A 20,675-nucleotide genomic window follows, 5' to 3' on the forward strand; every position below is an offset into this window, starting at 1 on the left:
TATCTGCTGTTAGTATGGGTCTATCAACACTTATACTGTCCTCCTAAGCAAGTCTCACACCTCAGCTCTTCAAGTCAAGCTTTGAAAATGAGAGAAAGACATTAAAAATCAATAAAGCTCTGGTTCCGCACTTTCTCTCACTGTTACCTGCGGTCCCGCACCCCCTATTCAGAAAAACTGCGGACCTGCCCGCTCTGTCCCTAAAGGCGTGGGTACGGACCCTAGTGAAAGTCAAAAAGGAGCAAGTTTATTCTAAAAAACTCACTTTGGGTTAATTCTAGATGATTCTAGAAGGAATTTTGACGTGGATTGTTCGCTCCTAGGTGGTTCATGCATCCCAAAAGAGAAGGAGCTAATCCCTTGATGAGAGGAGCTACCCCTTTGAAGGAGGTCTTTATCCCTTTGAAGGAGGACCTAGTAACTTCCCTCCATTGCACTATAAATTAAGGCATTGGGCTGGTTGCTAAGGAGGTTAGAAGCTGAACATTTTGAGGGTAAATGCTGGTGAAATTGAGACTTCCTAGTTAAGCTTGAGAGGAGAGATCACATACCTTTTTGGCTTCATTTGGAAGAGAGTGAAACTTGTCAAAGTAGAGGAGACTTCTTGTTGGACCCTGGGAGGAGCTTGTAGAGCATCAAGGCACAGGTTGTAAAGTTCCTCTTCATTTGAATTAATACAATCAGATTCATTTTTCTCAACAAAGTGTCTTATGTCATTTGTTTCATGAATTCCTTGATCATCATGTTAAGTATGCTTTATGATATTGGCTTTTCAGGTGCTATTTAATTTGTTTGCTTGTTTGTGTTTGCAGATTCGCAATAAGGGAGCTCATTTGGATCAAAGGAGAGAGGCTTCCACAAACTTGCATTGGACCCAAGGTAGGCCTAAACACTTGATTGCCTTTGTTAATGAATGCATATTTAGAGAAAGATAGTTTTTGATTGGCTTGCTTGTCACTAGATATCGTAAGATTCTAGGGAGGTCGGCTTTGTCCGAAAAATCGACTCATTCCGTGTGACTGGTGTCTTTGCTATAAAATAAAAAACAACACTCCTTCTTGACCATATTTCTCGTTCGTCTAGAACCCTTTTTCTTGGCAGTTTTACTTAAAGAAGAGTCGCCGCCACTATCCACAACAGCACCCTCGATCTTTGTCATGTTATCACTGTCAATCTTTTCCCATGAAGACATTGACAGTCCCTCACATAGGATCGATCCCTGAACATCTAAAATAGCAGAGTAGGGGAATAAGCAACATACACCCAGAAGGTTGGGACAACAACCTCAGCATGCGAAAAGATGGCAGAGAAAGAATAATAGGTTAATGCTTCATAAGTAAAACCCACTGAAACCTCTCGCGAGTCCTCACTGGATACCACGTTGAATGTTCATAACTTCCTCCACGTTCCCAGTAGCGGTTAAGCCTATATGCATCCTTATTTCGAATTAGCGGAAATCAAGAATCAATTTTTGAACTGATTCGTAACTCTTTTTTAAAAATTACTATTTACTCAACTGTATAATTTTACACCCAGTTATTTAGGGATGTTACATACTCCCCCCCTTAACAGGAACACCGTCCTTGGTGTTCATCTCTCATTGGAACTTTAGATTTTACTCATGGTATAACCATCTAAACCACACAAAATGTGATCCTTCCTCTTTAAAATCAAAGATTTCATTCCAAGAAATGACAACAAACAAAATAGTAATGATATAATCATAAGAAAGATCAATAGTCATAAGCATTCATAACTGCAAAAATATGCAAGTTCTAATTGCCACCACTTGGCCCTTATTCAAATTCAAAAACCAAACTCTATATCAACTTACCATTACTTACCATCTACTCTTGAAAATCATGAGCACTTTCACGTAAGCATTTTAATAGTGGTTGGACAACCCATCAACCCTCCATGGTAAGTAATCCTGTAATGTATGACAAACAAATTCAATCGCATTAGTCACAATATTCTGAGTCAAATGAAATACTTTTAACTATCAATCAATTGTGCAATGTTAGATGATTTTTAAATCACAGTACTTTTACAAGTACTTAAGAGCTCATCACTGCTCCACATGCACACTGAATTAACTCTCACTAAAGACATCCACAGAGTACTTCTAAAAGTACCAAAAGAGCACCTAGCTCTCTAATCATCAAAACAGTCAATCACTGCATCAAGTAAAAATTGTCTTAGCCCCTACTAAGATGTTCACAAGATTAGTAACACAATAAAGGAATTAAAATTTCCAATAACTCCTTATTGAGCACTAAGCTCATTTCCTGTTAAATGTGCATAACATATTTTACACAACTATATATAGAATTCATTTTTAACATAACATATAGCTGATTAGTTAATTTCTTTAGCTATGAGAACCACAATAGGCTAAAGAATTCCCAACCCATGGGAACTGGTTTCCACAACCAAATCGAGTCATTTTCACATCCAGATAGTTTCTTTGATAGAGACCTTACCAGGTCTAACATGGAATTTTTCCCTTACTGAGATCATTTATCTCTAAGGAGAGGAAATCTAGGCAGATAAGTACCATCAACCCCTCTGGGCAAGTAACTGCCATCAACCCAAATCCGGGCAGACAAGTACCATCAACCCCTCTCGGCAGGTAACTGCCATCAACCCAAATCCGGGCAGACAAGTACCATCAACCCCTCTGGGCAGGTCACTGCCATGAACCCAAGGTATTCTAGCCTTTCACAACTATCTGCAACTATCTGGCATGTTAAATTTCTCTTTTATCACTATCCCCAAAGTAATTTACATAATGAACCATATAATCATTATCATTAACAAAACAAACATGCATGTACACCAAGCATCTACAATTAACCCTCAACATGGGTCCACAACATCTAGTGATAGGAAACACAACTGACATATATGTTGTATGCATTCTGTTTTCCAAATAACACAATCATGCATATCATATAACATTATTCCTTCTAATTTATGATTGCAATTCTCATTGCAACATTTTACGTGGCAAGTTTTCTTTTTGCCATTAAGCTACCACTACTTAATCCCATCAGCAACGTTAGTTATAAATATGCATCATTTAACAAGTATTCACTTCCCAAATCTTTTTAGTTTACGGCACAATACTATCATGCATAAAATTATATGCAAATATTTATTACTGTGTAAATGCCAATGATAGTTGAGGTAACAATCTACACATTTCCAATTTCACACCATGTATTGCCATCAACAAACCGATACAAGAAGTAACTACCATAATCACTGGTTTGCGAATTGTGATAAGCTTAAATCAAATTCAATTCACGCACATAAGTGCTATTACATATTCATACAACACTAACCAATCACAACTACCAATCATTGTAATGGAACCATGGAAAAACTTAATAAAAAATTAGTTACTACCATCAAGTCTCACTACTTGACTCATTGCATATTTTTCAATATCTAAAGGGGTTCTTCTAATGTCCTTTTAAAACAATTTGTCATCCTATTCAAGGATGTTCCCCATAATTTATATTCATGCATTGACTCATTAAATTTCGTTCATTGTCACTTCAATCTTGTTCAATAAATGCATCATTGTTATTGCCATATTTGCAAATCAAAAGTTGGTAGTTGATTGTCACTTTTCCTCAATGAGTGTTCAATATTGTTCATAAGTGTAATGAGTGTTCAATATTGTTCTTAAGTGCGACAAAAGTTTTATTGTCTTTTATCCTCATCAGGAATCCAATGTCATGAACATAGTTATGCAGCAACTTTATTACTTACTACTCAAAGCAGTTTAAACACGAATCACACTTATCATGCCGAAAGTAGTGTACTACGTAAATCAATATGTGAATGGTTAAACTCATACCTGAGTTAATGCCCACTGACGGTGTACCTCAATTTCCTTTCCACGTACCAATTCCCAAAGACGCCAATGCTGTAACCTTTAGCTTTGATACCACTTGTAACGTACCTCGGTAACCTCACATGTAAAAGCAGAGAGTTAGAATTTTTTATACAAATTACCCACAAGTAATTATCCAACTCACAACTCCACATTCCTCATTAACCATTAGATATAATGTTCATTAGTACATGAAGTAAATTTCAATAGAAGACAGTAAGTTGCATAACCATTAACCACCACTATGGTAGTGTAATAACATAAACTGTTTCATGAACCTTGCGTCCATTTCATGATTTTCCTTAACCATATTAATTAATCACATACTTTGGACATTATGATTATCACATCAAATAAAGAATCATCATCATCACAAATTCAACATCATCAAACTGACACAAAAGGCAATCACACCATTGAACACCAATATACCTAGAAACCCCGTAGGGTGAAAACCAGCAAACGTTTAATCTTATTATTAAACGCTCGTGAGGGTTTTCACCCCTCACTCAATGGATTATAGGGGATTCCATCCCCTATCCATTGTTATAAAATATTACATTGAAATATCATTAAAATGTCTCATAACTAGCTAAAAGCTATTACATTTTCCATGAAAATATTTACCTACATATCGCCACATGCAACATCCTTGTGGCGTGATTGTTCTATCAATGTACGATCCCACAACTCGTACTCATCTGCATGGACCATTAATTCTTTACCTGCCACAATGTTAAACATCACTTTTCTTTGGCACCAACCGCCTTCGTTTCCTGTCAATGTTGTCGTCAACAAGCTTTGGCAACAAGATTAGATACAATATTAATCAATCAATAATCAACCTCTAAAAGTGATCTTTTAACATCTACTCATGTGCATGAGCAAGCATGACATACTAATTAACTAGTACATATGTTCAAGTAAATACTTGTTTTACTTCCACAATGTTTATTCACATTAATGCATAATTCTCTTTAAGAGATCTAACCCATTAGTTCTACTAAAATGTATAACACAATCATTATATCTTCATACATGTAATAAATTGTTGTTCCTATGTTTATGCACATGTGTTCTTTTCACATAGTTATTTTTCGAGAACTCAACATAGTTTCTCTAACATACAAAGAACATAACTCTATATCACAATGACTATTCTTTGTGCATACCATAGCTTATCATAATAACCCATTATTTAATGTATGTGATGCATATTCCCTTCACTAGAATACTACCATCATTTCATGCAACAAACCACATGATTATTTCTTAAAGGAAGTCATTATAACCTCATTTCTCTATCTTCTTATATGAGGGTTTCTCATGCTTCCCTTTCAAGAAATTAATTAGATATCCATCTTTATCAAGATACAATAACAAGGTTAACTTACCCTTTTATGCACTAAAAATCAAGAAATCGACACAACTCATCTAACAAGACAAACCTTTCAAGAGATTGTTATTTTCAAGAAAGTTAACATAATCACTTTCTCTACGTACACACAAAATCATACTTCCACAGTCACAATAGCTACCCTTATGTCCATGGAATATGTGTTTTTCCTAACACAATTACTTTTACTTCAATGCACATAATCTTTTCATGAAACAAGTATGGATTGTTGATATGATATGAACACTATTCATATGTCTTTCAAAAATAGGAAACTCTAATTTTGTTTCAATAGATCTTCTCATAAAAGCCATCATTTTCATACATGAAGTATGCACACTTTTCTAAAAAGAAAACTATAGAAATGAATATCTATGAGCCTAGAAGCGCTTCATTAGCTAATTCTATCATGCATGTAATGCATAATTATTTCACAAGGAGCTTAGAAAATTAGCTAGTATCATAATGCAATTAGCATATATCATTTTTCAAGAAATTTTCATGAAAATACATATTTTAATTCAAAAAAACTTGGCCACTTTTCACGCTGTCCTCACGACGTTTATATGCGTCACCTTCTTTTCTCAAGAAGATATTTTGGCTATATTTAGCAAGGATTTTATTCCAAGAAAATGACAAGAGATAAGCATTTCACACACAAGACTCACATGTAGTCTTTCTAAGAGGAACTACCTATTTTCTTTACTGAGAAAACATATAAATAGTCAATCTTTAAGTGCATGCATTAACAGATTTTCTTTACCAAGAAAACCTATAAAATAATCAATGTTTTACTGCATGCATTAAAATACTTTCTCTACCAAGAAAACATATAAAATATTCATTTCCAATACTAACACAAACTCCTATATTTTCCAGGATTTGTCATAGATACTTATCTTTTCAGTTTACCGCCATCAAGCTAAAGCGACAGTAGATATGTAGTGCACAAGAGCTGCGGCAATGGCTGACTTCACCTGCCCTCTTCGCGGAAGGGGCTTCCGCTGGCTATGAAAACCCTCGCTAGAATTTTCGCCCACCACCATTTATACTTCAGGTTATGCGGCAGAAAACTAATTGCCAACAATACTGCCCTGGAAGGTACTCTCTTTGCTTGACCACTATATTAGCGTGCTAGTGGATGGGCGAATTCATGGTAACACCATCAGCTAAACTAAGAAAATTATGGTAGTAAAGAGCTGTGACAAAGACATGAATAACTCTCGGCATGCTTGGTGTCTTTGCTATCAAAACAAAAACAACGCTCCTTCTTGACCCTATTTCTCATTCATCTAGAACCCTTGTTCTTGGCAGTATTACTTAAAGAAGAGTTGTCGCCATTATCCACAGCAACACCCTCGATCTTTGTCATGTTATCACCGTCAATCTTTGCCCATGAAGACATTGATAGTCCCTCACACAGGATCGATCCCTGAACCTCTAAACTAGCAGAGCAGGGGGATAAGCAACATGCACCCAGAAGGTTGGGTCGGCAACCTAGGCATGCGAAAAGATGGCAGAGAAATAATAATAGGTTAATGCTTCATAAGTAAAAACCACTGCAACCTCCCGCCAGTCCTCACTGGATACCACGATGAATGTTCATAACTTCCTCCGCGTTCTCAGTAGCGGTTAAGCCTATATGCATCCTTATTTCGAATTAGCGAAAATCAAGAATCGATTTTTGAACTGATTCATAACTCCTTTTTAAAAATTACTATTTACTCAACTATATAATTTTCCACCCAGCTATTTAGGGATATTACAACTGCCCTTTACGCTTGTTTCAAGGGGCTGAATATGGGCACCTTATTGGCCTACTCCCACCACCTTTACACTCTCAATTATATTCTTTTCACACCAACGAAACAAATTACCTTTATTACACATACATTCCATTCGCATGCAGCCCCTGCCATTTAGTATTGCTCGTCTAAACCAACTTATAAATCATAAATAACGAATTTAAAAATATATGAGTTCCGTCTGTGCTGCCGTTCATAAACGGACTGAACTTCACAAAGAAAATGGAGTCCTGAATAAGTATGCACATTTTTGGTTTTTGTCTCCATGGTCCATTGGAAAAAAGTTAAGTCACATGTTTCATCTAATTGGTGTTTAAGGAATTTTTAAATTAGTAATAAGATTTGAATTTAAGTATATTATTTTTGGAATTTTTTTAGAGTTATGTTTTTTTTTTACTTTAAATTAAAATTGTATCTCAATAGATTTGATCTTTTTGGCTTTTAGTAGAGCTAAACTTAAGATAAAGTAGGATATATTAATTTTTAATCAATAAAAGAGAAATAACTATTTTTATATATATTTTAAAAATAATTTATTAAAATTTGATTTTTTTTTCAAGCTAGTAAAATCTCCATAACTCATTTGTTAATGGTTAAAAATATTCTTCATTTGTTATTGCTATTAATAATGTAAATTACCTACCCACTCTTATTCAAATAAAATCATATCAATTAAAATAATTTATTAGTAATTTATAAAAAATAAATCTTCACTCTTAAAATAATATCTTATTTACTTATTTCCATACAAACATAAACTCTTACCGAATTTAAAAAAATAAAAAAATATAATTAAAATATAATTTCTAAATTAATAATAATTATAACAAAACAAATATCCCTCTAAACTAAAATTAATCTCAATCACTAAAATGATTATCAAACTTCGAATAAAAAAATTAATACCTATTTTTATAAATCATACACGTAATACCAACCTTGTTATTTCAAATGTAAATAATAATAGGAAAACCTTGCAAACAATCCTCCAACAAATTCTTGACCTGCTGGTACAACGAGGTTTTAGCTAATATTGAGTTATGAAGGCTCCCACGAGTAGATCTTCAGCCCTCTGAAATGTCTTTTATGCTTATAGCTCCCTATTAAATAAAACCTCTGCAACCGAGTAATTGATGGTAGAATATACCTAGCTTGTATTATAGAGCTTAAACTTCTGCAAAGAGCAATTATTCGGACCTGGTTCAGCCTCAGCTCCACCTGCTGCTGTTGAGCGGCCTTCCCATGGCTCTGATTCAGTTCAACCTTCCCATGGTTCAATAGCTTCAATTTCAATTTCACAGAAAAAACTGACGAGCATCGTACTTACCTTTTTGAAGAGCATCGCAATTTACAGCCGGAAGCTTGTGTTTTGGAAATTTGATTATTACGGTGGGAAGATCTAATTCGATCTTCTAATATAGTCATTCTGCTTAGCAAAAGCAGTTGCACCTTTTATTATTTTGGTTCTGATTATTTCTGGGTTTAATGATTAACCATGGAATAAGAGGGACCATGGAACAAGACGGGAAAAGTCATTAGCCACAACTCTAATTCTCATTATTGTCGGACCTCAATCTTTAACTATAAAACATGGCTTCAATGATAACCCATGGAATGTGAGCGGGGAATGTTCATTATAACAATAACTCTGATTCTCATTACCGTTAGGCTTCAACGTTTAACCATGAAACATGAAACATCATTTGTGGAGATAAATTGAAATTTTAGCTTTTTAAATAATATTATGTGGATAGTCATATGTATTGAAATGATGCTTCTAAAATTTTGGTTTAATTATTGATAATTATTAAGTGGATCGTAAGGATTTAAAAATCATATAATAATATTCTTAGAAATATCCATAAATCAAAGATTGAGACTTATCTTGAAAATAGTTATATCATTTCTAACCCTTTTAAGTAAACTAATTAATTCAAAAAAATGTTATATGAACATGTGTCATATGAACCTTACTTATGGTTTGTTGGGCATGTGGTATTAATAAGCCACAATAATGGTGAATGATTGTAGAGAGAGGCCCTCATTAATTAAAAAAAATGTAATATGAACATGTGTCATATGAACCTTACTTATGGTTTTTTGGGCATGTGGTAGTAATAAGCCACAATAATGGTCAATGATTGCAAAGTGAGGCCCTCTTGCACCCAGTATGGAACAGATGTTGTAATGTCCTATATTGTCATGTTAAAAGTTTTAATTCAGTGGAATTACATAAAAATAAAAATAAAATTTAAATTAAAAAAAAATAAAAATAAAAATAATTATATTTATAATTATAATTAATAATCAAACTAGTCTAGATCTATCTAAACTCCAGATCTACCAAGTGCCGAGATCTACCAAACAAGGGAAAGAGTTATTTACAAGTTAAAATTCTCCATGGCGATTTGGATCTTATTACATATTTTTCTAGATGTATGTATGTTCAATTCATATATTAATTCTTTTTATAATTAATAACAATGTTGATAATAATTTAAAATAAAATTATAATTTAGTTGATTTTTAGGATTTTTTTTTAATTTTGACAATGTGAAATAGACTATAACTTAAGCGTTTTAATGTCTATATGTTCAGATAGATGTTTACTAGCTATTTAATTTATATGACTACTCTAATTAGTAATATAAACAAAAAGAAATCATTTATTTGTTTTAATAGATAATTAAATATATTTTATAACTAGTTTAAATATAGTATGAGAATATTAAATATAGAAAATTTAATTTATATTCCAAATATATTATTTAATTTATAAAAAAAAATGTTATATAAGTATATAGTTTTTTATTACGCCGTAAGGCGTTTCCCTCTGGGAAGAACTCCCTTATATGCCACCGTGTCCTATTTTCGACCATTGATCTGATGTGTTAGACGATTAAAAGAGATTGTGTCGTTGGATCATATCATTATAGTTGGAATTTTAATCAGCGCTGGTTGAACTCCCTGTTTATCTCATGCTGGAGAGATTACCCGCTCGAAACCCTTCGTAGACAGTAGTGATGGCTTCGCTGGAGTTTCGATTTCCTTGGCATCTTCTGAATTTTCTATAGTTATCTGTAGACAAATTTCCTGGTTGCCTACTCAGTTTGAAAATCCCAATTCAGTGCGGATAGACCGCTTCAATTTTCTGTCCGAGTGCAAATATCTGCGGGCCCTGAGCGGAATTTTGGATTCCCTCAAATCTGAGGGTTTTGTTTTGCCATTCAGTACCCGCAAACAACTTTGCTCTCAACTGCTCCGCCGAGCCCTTAACGCCAATTCCGTTGTCGAGGCCCAGAGTTTGGTGGATTACGCCAAATGCATTGTAGATTTCAGTTTTCATGCCCTCAGGGAAGCAATGTTCGAATTAGGGTTTGGCAAATCCTCGAATGAGAAGATGCTTTATGTTGTGGAAGAGAAGATTTGCAGCTCCATTTTCGATCAAGATCGTCTTTTAGAGGTATTTAATTTACCTCATTTAAGGTTCAGGATTGAATTTTAAAGTTCAGTAGAGATCGACCAGGTTCGTGATTCATATCTTAGAATTTAAACTGCAACGATAGGTTGGGGTTCATGATTTCGGTTTTAAGGATCCATTAACATTGTGTTTGGAGTATAAATGATGTATTTTAAACTGCATATCTGACTTAGGAGTCTAGGGTTTAGACTTGAGAATGCCAACAGCAAACGGCTCTGTTCTAGAGTGCAGGTTTTAGATTTTATAATTCGAAGGTAGCCGAGTGTTAACGTTTAGGATTTATTATTAAAATGGGGGTTTAGGGTTTAGCGTTTAACGTTTATGTTCAGAAGTTAATGGTTATTTCATTTTGGTGATTTTTAGTATGTGCTGGAGAAAGAGGCAAAGGAGGAGGAGGAAGCTTTGATGAAGTCTAGACTAGCAATTTATCTTGGAAATGGATTGCAATCTAAAGATTCAGAGACCAAGTTGTTGGCACTTAAATTGGCATGCTCCTGCTGCTTCAATTCCAGACTCATTTTTTTCAGGCTTCTACCTATATTTGAGATGGCACTCTATCATGAGGATTGTTCCATGCGTGAATACTTGCTGGCATGTCTGATGGATTTGATCTTTATCCACCATTCAACTATTCGTTTACAAACTGTCTTCCATTTTATTTCCCCCTTCCTGTATGCTCCAACACCTACCCTTCAGCTTGCGGCTGTTATTGGTTGCGGTAAGTTCTGTTCATCTGTGTCTAGAATACATTTGTTTTGATGCCACATTTTTGTGCCTCTTTCTTCTACATACTTATTTTGTTTTTTTGGGTTTGATAGCCTAGGTATAGGATCTGCTTTGGCATCCTACTTGTTTTTATACTGATGTGCTTTTAAAGTCCGATTTACCTACTTTTATGTTAATTGGTTTTAGATTAATAAAATTATCAAATCTTATCTTTTTCCTCACGTTAGAATTTTGGTGAATTTCATTTAGTTATAATTTTGATGAAATTGATAGTGTTCATAATATTTCCAGGGCGCCTTCTCCTGTATGATTGCTTCCCAGACGAAACAGAGTGCTTATTGAGTATAATGCTTCAGCGCCATATTTATAGGCTCCCGGATTACTGTTCCCTGTGAGTATCTCCACTCTTAATTGAGAGCCACGAGAAATTGTTTGTCAACTTTGGATTCCTATCTGAGTGAAATCTGTTATGCATCAACACAAGTGCTAAGAATGAAGAGTAGATTAACAAAATAGTCAGCCTGCAAGCATGGAACAATTTCAACCAGTAGGTTTTTACTATTTCATTCATTTGACAGCTTGAGAATGGGCACCATACTGTAATCGGTAATAGGGCCTTGGAAGGGTATTAAAGGTGACAGATGCCACAACCAAGTATACTGATAAAATCCTTGATGTATCTCGGGGCACTGTGTACATTATCTGTATCTTCATATAGGTACAAAGGATTGCATTTGCACCATTTTCAAATTGTTTTATATTTTAGACCCGGTGCCATCTGAGAAATGGACCAAGCTGAGTATCATGATGTATATTTTGTATAACTACGACACATTTGGTGTGGGACTAGCTCTCTTTCCCAAGGGTAATAATCAAATTGTAAATCTCTCCTTGCAGAAAGTTTAAAGCCCTGGTTGCCCTTGTGTTGCACACAGATAGGGCACTCCTCACACAATTTAATTACCTGCACCAACAGAATTCACAGAAATGGCAGCCTGAATCAGTTATATATGTTCTTTCAAAAATATATGGATTTAATAATGCAAATGAGTGCTTGGTTTATCTCACCTTTGGCACACATTTGAAACAAAATAAGTGGCTACATGCTAATTGCTTCGGCTCCACAACGGCATCTGAACACAGATTTATGGGTAGAAGTTTCAGATTTTGTTGTCTGTTATTAGAATACAGATAAATCATTGAAATAACAATGTAAAAAAAATGAATATTCTAAGTACCCAGGCATATAGAACAAGTAAGTTCCTTATCGATAGCAGATTTTGATGATGCTTGTGTTAAAACTTTGGAAATAGTGGGCATGTTCCCCATTGTTTTATCTGTAGTATATAATACTATTTTAATACCATTGGATCCATTAAGATTTGAAAATGGACTCTCTGGAACGTTATGTCCATAGTTGTTGCAAGGAAAGAAACTCACTGATCATTACCTTTTTATAATAATCACCAAAACAAAACAAAGTAGCTTCTATTCAACTACTTCCAGGAACCCATTATTGACAGCTTGTTTTCTAAGTAAATCTTTGTCATGTTCTTTATTTTACAGAACTGTAGACTGTGGATGATGGTCTCTACTTTTCTTGATCATCATTGTCTCGCTTAGGCTCATCTTCGTTATTCTCCAGTACCTCAAGCAGGTACCCAAGATGATCGGTTGAAGGAAACTTGTTGAGATCTGCATAAGAGGATGAATGAAATTACTTAAATGCAAAGTGACAATCTCTAGAGAACATGTCTTGAATAAGTGGGTATCCTAGGTTTACCTTTTGATGCCTTGGATTCTTTTTCAGACTGTGGGAATCCATTAGTGAATCTATTCTTGAGGGGGTGAGAAACAACAATAGGTAGTGATGTTGTAGGTACATTTGGGTAAATATCCATTTCTTTCTTTACACCAGCTCTTTCTTTAGGAAAACAAATGTCATTTATAATCAAGCCTTCATAAAACTAGCTGCTATCATATTTCAGGTATCTGGCTCCAGAATATTTCATGTATGGCAAGGTTAATGAGAAGATGGACATGTATTCCTTTGGAGTAGTTCTTCTACAGCTAATAACTGGAAGAAAACCAATCAATGACAAGAATCCTAAAGGCCAAGAAAGCTTGGTTATGTGGGTAGGGCTCTAGTGTCCTTGCTTGTTTTGTATTTGATAATTTTGGATTCTTTTGGTTTCTTTGTCTTGGTTCAGAATCTTAATCTCTTGTAAATTTCAAAATTTAGGCAAGGCCATTACTGGCAGTTGGCTCTGTAAAAGAACTTGCAGATCCAGTTTTGGAAGATGCTTATGACATGAGGAAGATGAAGAGAATGGTCATTTGTGCACCATGTTGTCTGAGACAGGCAGCTCAGTTTCGACCTCGAATGAACAGAGTAATCACTCTTATTCTCATTAGTTGCATATATATGTTTCAGTTTCTGATGTCAAATTTAGTTGCTTGAAGACATTTCCTTTCCTGTGAGGAGTTAGTGCTAGAATTGTTTTTTCCCATAACAAAGAATGGCACATGAAATATCGAGTTGATATCCTTCTGACATAGAGTAAAGGGTGTTTAGACCTAGTGTTTAGGGTTGTAATCTAAACATTTGTTTAGTAGTTCAATTTGTGAAATCATCACCCTTAAACAGGTTAGCCCTAAATGCTGATGGTGGATTATGGCAAAATATTCAAAGCCTCAATTGCCAATAATCTCTTTTTCCATTAATGAAATATAATATTCTTTGAATATTAGCAAAAGAGATTACATCGTATCTCAAACCAAAGCTTCAGTATGCAAATTAACCCTCCCTGAATAGGCAAGAAGAGCCAGCTGCGGTATCATCAAGGTAAGAATGCTTTGTGGAAGGTGGGTCAGATGGTACGCAGAAGAGATGTTGAGATTCATTCTGTCCCTTCAGTGGCTGCAAAAAGTGGATGACAGTTAATTTACCAATCGTTTTAACCATGTAACAAAGGTGCTCAATGTGCTTTAGTCATGGGGTGTTTTGTGATAGCCAGAGGGAGGCCTAAAGTCTCAACTCAACTATGCCTTTTCCACCACACACTCACTTGTTGATACATATCATGACAATACTTGTAACTACTAACGCATTCAGTTTCTGCAGCAAACCCAACGACGGAAAGTTTCAAAAGAGAACCGTGCAGAACAATATCTTTTTCTTGCACTACAAATTGTGGTGCCTGAGTGCAGGTCAGCCCAGCATGTGATAACTGTACGTGTGTTAATTGGTCTGTGAATTGAAGAATCTAATTTCTATCTATATATATGTGTCCCACAAAGTCCATTCAAACAAATAATATATCACCAAATATGATTCATCCACATAAAAATCACCATCAGCACCAAATGTATGAAAGTTGTATACACATCATGTGAAAAATCTTTTCGTCATTCATTGTACTATTCAAAGACTTTTTATAACAAATGATACTTTGAGCCACAATGAAAGGGAGCTTTTCCATAATTCTTCTATGCTTTTTTGTTTTCTATACACATTTTTCTATACTGAAGAATTACAACTTGATCACGGCTATAGTTGTTTTCTAAAACTGCAAGTCATAGCAATAGTAGCAGCAGTAGTTCACTAGACTAGGTAATAATTATTCCCTAGGTTAAAATACCCAACACTTTTCCTGTAAACTATACTTTTTTTGGCATCTTCTGAATTTTCTATAGTTATCTGTAGACAAATTTCCTGGCTGCCTGCTCAGTTTGAAAATCCCAATTCAGTGGGGATGCAGATCTCAGTCGGAAAAAACAAAATATAAATCAGGCCCCAGGGCAGAACCTTGATGTATCCTAAAGCACTGTGTACATTATCTGTATCTTCATATAGGTACAAAGGATTGCATTTGCACCATTTTCAAATTGTTTTATATTTTAGACCCAGTGCCATCTGAGAAATGGACCAAGCTGAGTATCATGATGTATATTTTGTATAACTACGACACATTTGGTGTGGGACTGGCTCTCTTTCCCAAGGGTAATAATCAAATTGTAAATCTCTTCTTGCAGAAAGTTTAAAGCCCTGGTTGCCCTTGTGTTGCACACAGATAGGGCACTCCTCAGACAATTTAACTACCTGCACCAATAGAATTCACAGAAATGGTAGCCTGAATCAGTTATATATGTTCTTTCAAAAATATATTGATTTAATAATGCAAATGAGTGCTTGGTTTATCTCACCTTTGGCACACATTTGAAACAAAATAAGTGGCTACACACTAATTGCTTCGGCTCCACAACGGCATCTGCACATAGATTTATGGGTAGAAGTTTCAGATTTTGTTGTCTGTTCTTAGAATACAGATAAATCGTTGGAATAACAATGTAAAAAAACGAATATTCTAAGTACCCAGGAATATAGAACAAGTAAGTTCCTTATCGATAGCAGATGTTGATGATGCTTGTGTTAAAACTTTGGAAATAGTGGGCATGTTCCCCATTGTTTTCTCTGTAGTATATAATATTGTTTTAATACCATTGGATCCATTAAGATTTGAAAATGGACTCTCTGGAAGGTTATGTCCATAGCTGTTGCAAGGAAAGAAACTCACTGATCATTACCTTTTTATAATAATCACCAAAACAAAACAAAGTAGCTTCTATTCAACTACTTCCAGGAACCCATTATTGACAGCTTGTTTTCTAAGTAAAATCTTTGTCATGTTCTTTATTTTACAGAACTGCAGACTGTGGATGAGGGTCTCTACCTTTCTTGATCATCATTGTCCCGCTTAGGCTCATCTTCGTTATTCTCTAGTACCTCAAGCAGGTACCCAAGATGATTGGTTGAAAGAAACTTGTTGAGATCTGCATAAGAGGATGAATGAAATTACTTAAATGCAAAGTGACAGTCTCTAGAGAACATGTCTTAAATAAGTGGGTATCCTAGGTTTACCTTTTGATGCCTTGGATTCTATTTCAAACTGTGGGAATCCATTAGTGAATCTATTCTCGAGGGGGTGAGAAACGATAATAGGTAGTGATGTTGTAGGTACATTTGGGTAAATATCCATTTCTTTCTTTACACTAGCTCTTTCCTTAGGAAAATAAATGTCATTTATAATCAAGCCTTCATAAAACTAGCTGCTATCATATTTCAGGTATCTGGCTCCAAAATATTTCATGTATGGCAAGGTTAATGAGAAGATGGATGTGTATTCCTTTGGAGTAGTTCTTCTACAGCTAATAACTGGAAGAAAACCAATCAATGACAAGAATCCTAAAGGCCAAGAAAGCTTGGTTATGTGGGTAGGGCTCTAGTGTCCTTGCTTGTTTTGTATTTGATAATTTTGGATTCTTTTGGTTTCTTTGTCTTGGTTCAGAATCTTAATCTCTTGTAAATTTCAAAATTTAGGCAAGGCTGCTTGTTTTGTATTTGATAATTTTGGATTCTTTTGGTTTCTTTGTCTTGGTTCAGAATCTTAATCTCTTGTAAATTTCAAAATTTAGGCAAGGCCATTACTGGCAGCTGGCTCTGTAAAAGAACTTGCAGATCCACTTTTGGAAGATGCTTATGACATGAGGAAGATGAAGAGAATGGTCATTGGTGCAGCATGTTGTCTGAGACAGGCAGCTTAGTTTCGACCTCGAATGAACAGAGTAATTACTCTTATTCTCATTAGTTGCATATATATGTTTCAGTTTCTGATCTTATGTCAAATTTAGTTGCTTGAAGACATTTCCTTTCCTGTGAGGAGTTAGTGCTAGAATTGTTTTTTCCCATAACGAAGAATGGCACATGAAATATCGAGTTGATATCCTTATGACATAGAGTAAAGGGTGTTTAGACCTAGTGTTTAGGGTTGTAATCTAAACATTTGTTTAGTAGTTCAATTTGTAAAATCATCACCCTTAAACAGGTTAGCCCTAAATGCTGATGGTGGATTATGGCAAAATATTCAAAGCCTCAATTGCCAATAATCTATTTTTCCATTAATGAAATATAATATTCTTTGAATATTAGCAAAAGAGATTACATCATATCTCAAACCAAAGCTTCAGTATGCAAATTAACCCTCCCTGAATAGGCAAGAAGAGCCAGCACATCTGCTTTCGCTCCAATATCAAGAGAGTATATAGTTTTCTTGAGAATCACTATCCTAGCTGAAATCTGGATTGCAAGATTTGAATTGAAAGCTTTGGTTTCCCCAAATAAAGTGGCTTACCTTTGCATTAAACTGACTTTGTGAAATTTCAAACAATGGATAAATGTTAATGTAAGAACGTGAACTTATTCTTCCTCATTGTTTGTCTGTAACTTATTATTGCAGACTTTGAAATTACTACGAGGAGAAGGAGATGACCTACCTTATTGGACCAAGAGGTAATTGACAATGTCCATGGAATTAGATGAATTGATTGAGGATGAATCTGGAGAAAACTCTGGGAGTTGTGACATCCAAACTCATCTATCACTTGCAATGCTTGGAGTTGATGATGATTTGGTATCAAACAGTAGTCCAGATCAAAGTGTAAATCTTGTACATGAGAGCAGAACATTGGAAGATTATTTCTATGGACATTATAGCCGTTCAACAAGATTTGATTGATTTAAATATACTTCTCTGAGCTTCATAATTTTTCTTACTCCTTGCTTCTGTAAAAGCTTAAATATTTTATACTTGGTGTATTACTGTGAGCCAATGCCACTACTTAGCTATGTTCAATTTCAATCACTCTCCATATTGGCTGAAGCTGTGTCTGAAGTTGAGTGGAGTCCATGTAAAGTCCCTTGCCAATTCCTTGTATAAATGTGAAAGCCATTAGTGGTCACTCGTTTTGGTGACCCACTGGTGCTCACTAGAGCTGAAAAATTTTCTTGTCCTTGCCTTTGGAGCAATTGTATGTATGTGGAAGGAAAAGCAATTATGATATCGCTATTGATATGCCAAACCATTGTTATGTACTTTTTTAGGTCTGAAGATGTGTAACTTGTGGTTTAGCTTGGTACATTATCTTGTATACCAGTTTACTTTGAATTTGTCAATATCATAAGCCCAATAGCGATTTAAGTGTATGTTTGCATGGCAGAACTGCATTGCGGTTGAACTTTTTCTAAAATTAAGTTGTATTTTAAGAAATATGGTGTCTAAAAAGCATAGAACTCCAAACATCAAATCTCTTTGCTCCTTGTAGGCTTGAACCAATATCTCTTCTAGAGAAATTCAACAATTCTAATTTAATAATCCTATCGGCCTCTCTTTGTACCTTTTGAGACAATTGCTAGTTCTAGATGGGACATATAACTCCAATGTGCTTTGTCCTCGTTACAGAGAACACAAAAATATTAATGCAGGGTATAACAACTATACCACTAGCACTACAAATCATTTCTGCTCAAAAAGGGGGATTTAAATCATGCAGCAGCTTAAGAGGGGCAGGGTCCAGCTTAAGAGGGGCAGGGTCCAGTTTCAAAAATAGCCTTACAATTGGACTAATCAAAATAAAATCTGATTCGCTTCATAGGCGTAGAGTAAACAGGTACCAATGAGGTAACGTGCAAGTGGACAATTAAATCATATTTAGCACAAGACCAGCCCTCGGCATACAATGCAATTGAAAGTCTTGTGTTATGAGCTCCGAACAAGATCACAAATGATATATTATTCACCAAATTTTAATCTTCCACAAAGAGACAGATTGATCCTCTCTGATTTGTCAAACAAATGAAAAAATACCAAAATTATGCATAGAATCATCTTTGAACTATAAACACTACAGTATATAGTAACCTAGGAAAGTGATGAAGCACTCAATACCATACAAAAATAAAATTCCTTAATAGAAGATTCCTTAATAGAAGAAAACACCACTGAAAATTGTGAAAAGCTGCCAAATGAACTTTGCCAATTTTTTAGATTTACAGAAACAAAGTCAAAAAACCTCTTCAAAGCTAAGTGCTTACTACCAGCCACATCCAATAGAAAAGGTTTTATGGGGCCTGATAAGATCAGAACTTGCTTGACCACGGTAAGATAAGCACCGTACCTACCTAATGTATAAAAGAAGACTGATAAGCTGGAGGAGGGGCAGGCAGTCTACTGCCAAAGTGATGGTTGCTGTAATTAGTAGAGGAATTGTAAGAATCGGAACCCAACAACGAAGGCCCCATGTTATTTGATGGATACATATATGGCCTTGAGAGCGAGACTGGAGTCCTATTTCCAACAACATAGCCTGCTCCATATAATCCTTGGTTTGATCTGTCATATGCATTTTGGCCCTGTAGGTTGTAGGATGTAACACCTGGAGCTGCACCAGAATATTGTACTCTATCCAAAGACCTATAAAAGCTTCTGTTTGCACCATTGGAAGAAGCATAAAGAGTCGGAGTTCTTTCATCTGCACTTAACGGAGGCATATATACACCAGCATTTCCTCCATTATCATGAGGACGCTTAGGTTGAGACTTAACAGCACCTGTAGACCTTTTTCTGTCAGCCTTAGCTTTCTCTAGCTGAGCTACACGCTTTTGAAGAGGATCTGGTGAGAACTGCGATTCAAGTTTGTGCTCCTCAATGCACTTTATAACAGCTCTGTAAGTAGAAAGCTCTTTTTTATTTACTTCATTCTGTAGCAGCAAATAAAAATATCGGTCAAAAAAGGAACTTCCGATATAACCAACAATACTAAGCCAAAATGATCATCACATAACAAGACATTTTGTATAACAGTAATACAATCGTACTTGTGCAACAGTAGAGTTATTCCTGCTTTTTAAACTTGCCTGAGAAGCTTTCTTAGCATCTTTAAGATATTCCTTCAACAAAGGAACAGGTGCAAACTTCTCTGTTAGCCCAAATGCATGAGCAAAGTTGACTGCCTCAATTTGTTTTCCACTATTGACCAGGGTTTCTACAACATCTGCATGAAATTGTCACAAAATTTTCAGTTAATCTGAATATGTCACAAACATTTGAAATACCAAAAGACAGTTTACTGTGAAAGAAAAAACAATACAGACAACTTCAACGGATTTGTCAATAAAGATAACAGCTATGCTAGCTTGAGACCATTTTCGTAAGTAAACAGTTCCCCACTCATGAAAGGCCTTATGACACTTTACCATAGCTGATCATCTTCAGGTGCCTTTATTAATATCAACAAAATAACTTACATACAACTTTCTACCTCATAAAAAGATGTCTACCTAAGTTGGTTGAATTTTATGAGATTTATATGCAATATTAATTCAATAATTAAAAAAAAATATAGACTTAAGCACCCTAAATAAACTTCAATTTATACATCTTTAGAATCTCATTTATGCTACATATCTGCATCTTATGTACATTTTCCCATTCCCATGTCGGAATTGTTCCTCAATTTATGCCTTAC

General features: G+C 35.1%; 2 protein-coding genes and 1 long non-coding RNA gene across 3 annotated transcripts; 2 read left to right on the forward strand and 1 right to left on the reverse strand.

The window, feature by feature from the left end:
* Positions 1 to 10,440: 10,440 nt before the first annotated feature.
* On the forward strand, positions 10,441 to 11,769 carry LOC149227888 (uncharacterized). Its single transcript, XM_089375595.1, has 3 exons — positions 10,441 to 10,568; positions 10,950 to 11,304; positions 11,604 to 11,769. Exons 1-3 carry the CDS (start codon positions 10,467 to 10,469, stop codon positions 11,705 to 11,707), a joined length of 561 nt encoding a protein of 186 aa, XP_089231721.1. The 5' UTR covers positions 10,441 to 10,466; the 3' UTR covers positions 11,708 to 11,769.
* A 4,799-nt stretch (positions 11,770 to 16,568) lies between these two features.
* Positions 16,569 to 17,665, forward strand: LOC149227889 (uncharacterized). The gene is made up of 2 exons (XR_016247169.1): positions 16,569 to 16,937; positions 17,609 to 17,665. It is a non-coding gene; the product is annotated as an uncharacterized LOC149227889 (long non-coding RNA).
* A 1,664-nt stretch (positions 17,666 to 19,329) lies between these two features.
* Positions 19,330 to 20,406, reverse strand: LOC149227890 (FRIGIDA-like protein 4a). The gene is made up of 3 exons (XM_089380612.1): positions 20,298 to 20,406; positions 20,026 to 20,201; positions 19,330 to 19,908 (listed from the first exon to the last, which is right to left on the reverse strand). The coding sequence occupies exons 1-3, from the start codon at positions 20,404 to 20,406 to the stop codon at positions 19,330 to 19,332; spliced, it is 864 nt and encodes a 287-aa protein (XP_089236738.1).
* Between the last annotated feature and the right edge of the window lie 269 nt (positions 20,407 to 20,675).

Source organism: Pinus tabuliformis, chromosome J (genome assembly GCF_031772625.1).
Source record: "Pinus tabuliformis cultivar Carrire ecotype Pingquan chromosome J, CPIR1, whole genome shotgun sequence".
In the NCBI taxonomy this organism is placed as follows: Eukaryota; Viridiplantae; Streptophyta; class Pinopsida; order Pinales; family Pinaceae; genus Pinus; species Pinus tabuliformis.

Excerpts from the sequence above, each read along its gene's own strand:
- LOC149227888 (XM_089375595.1), top strand. The coding sequence starts at position 10,467 with ATGTTCGAATTAGGGTTTGGCAAATCCTCGAATGAGAAGATGCTTTAT. Across the intron at positions 10,569-10,949 it reads ATCAAGATCGTCTTTTAGAG|TATGTGCTGGAGAAAGAGGC; the intron begins GTATTTAATTTA and ends GGTGATTTTTAG. Across the intron at positions 11,305-11,603 it reads TGCGGCTGTTATTGGTTGCG|GGCGCCTTCTCCTGTATGAT; the intron begins GTAAGTTCTGTT and ends TAATATTTCCAG.
- LOC149227890 (XM_089380612.1), bottom strand. The coding sequence starts at position 20,406 with ATGGTAAAGTGTCATAAGGCCTTTCATGAGTGGGGAACTGTTTACTTA. Across the intron at positions 20,202-20,297 it reads CAAATCCGTTGAAGTTGTCT|ATGTTGTAGAAACCCTGGTC; the intron begins GTATTGTTTTTT and ends AATTTCATGCAG. Across the intron at positions 19,909-20,025 it reads ATAACTCTACTGTTGCACAA|AATGAAGTAAATAAAAAAGA; the intron begins GTACGATTGTAT and ends TTGCTGCTACAG.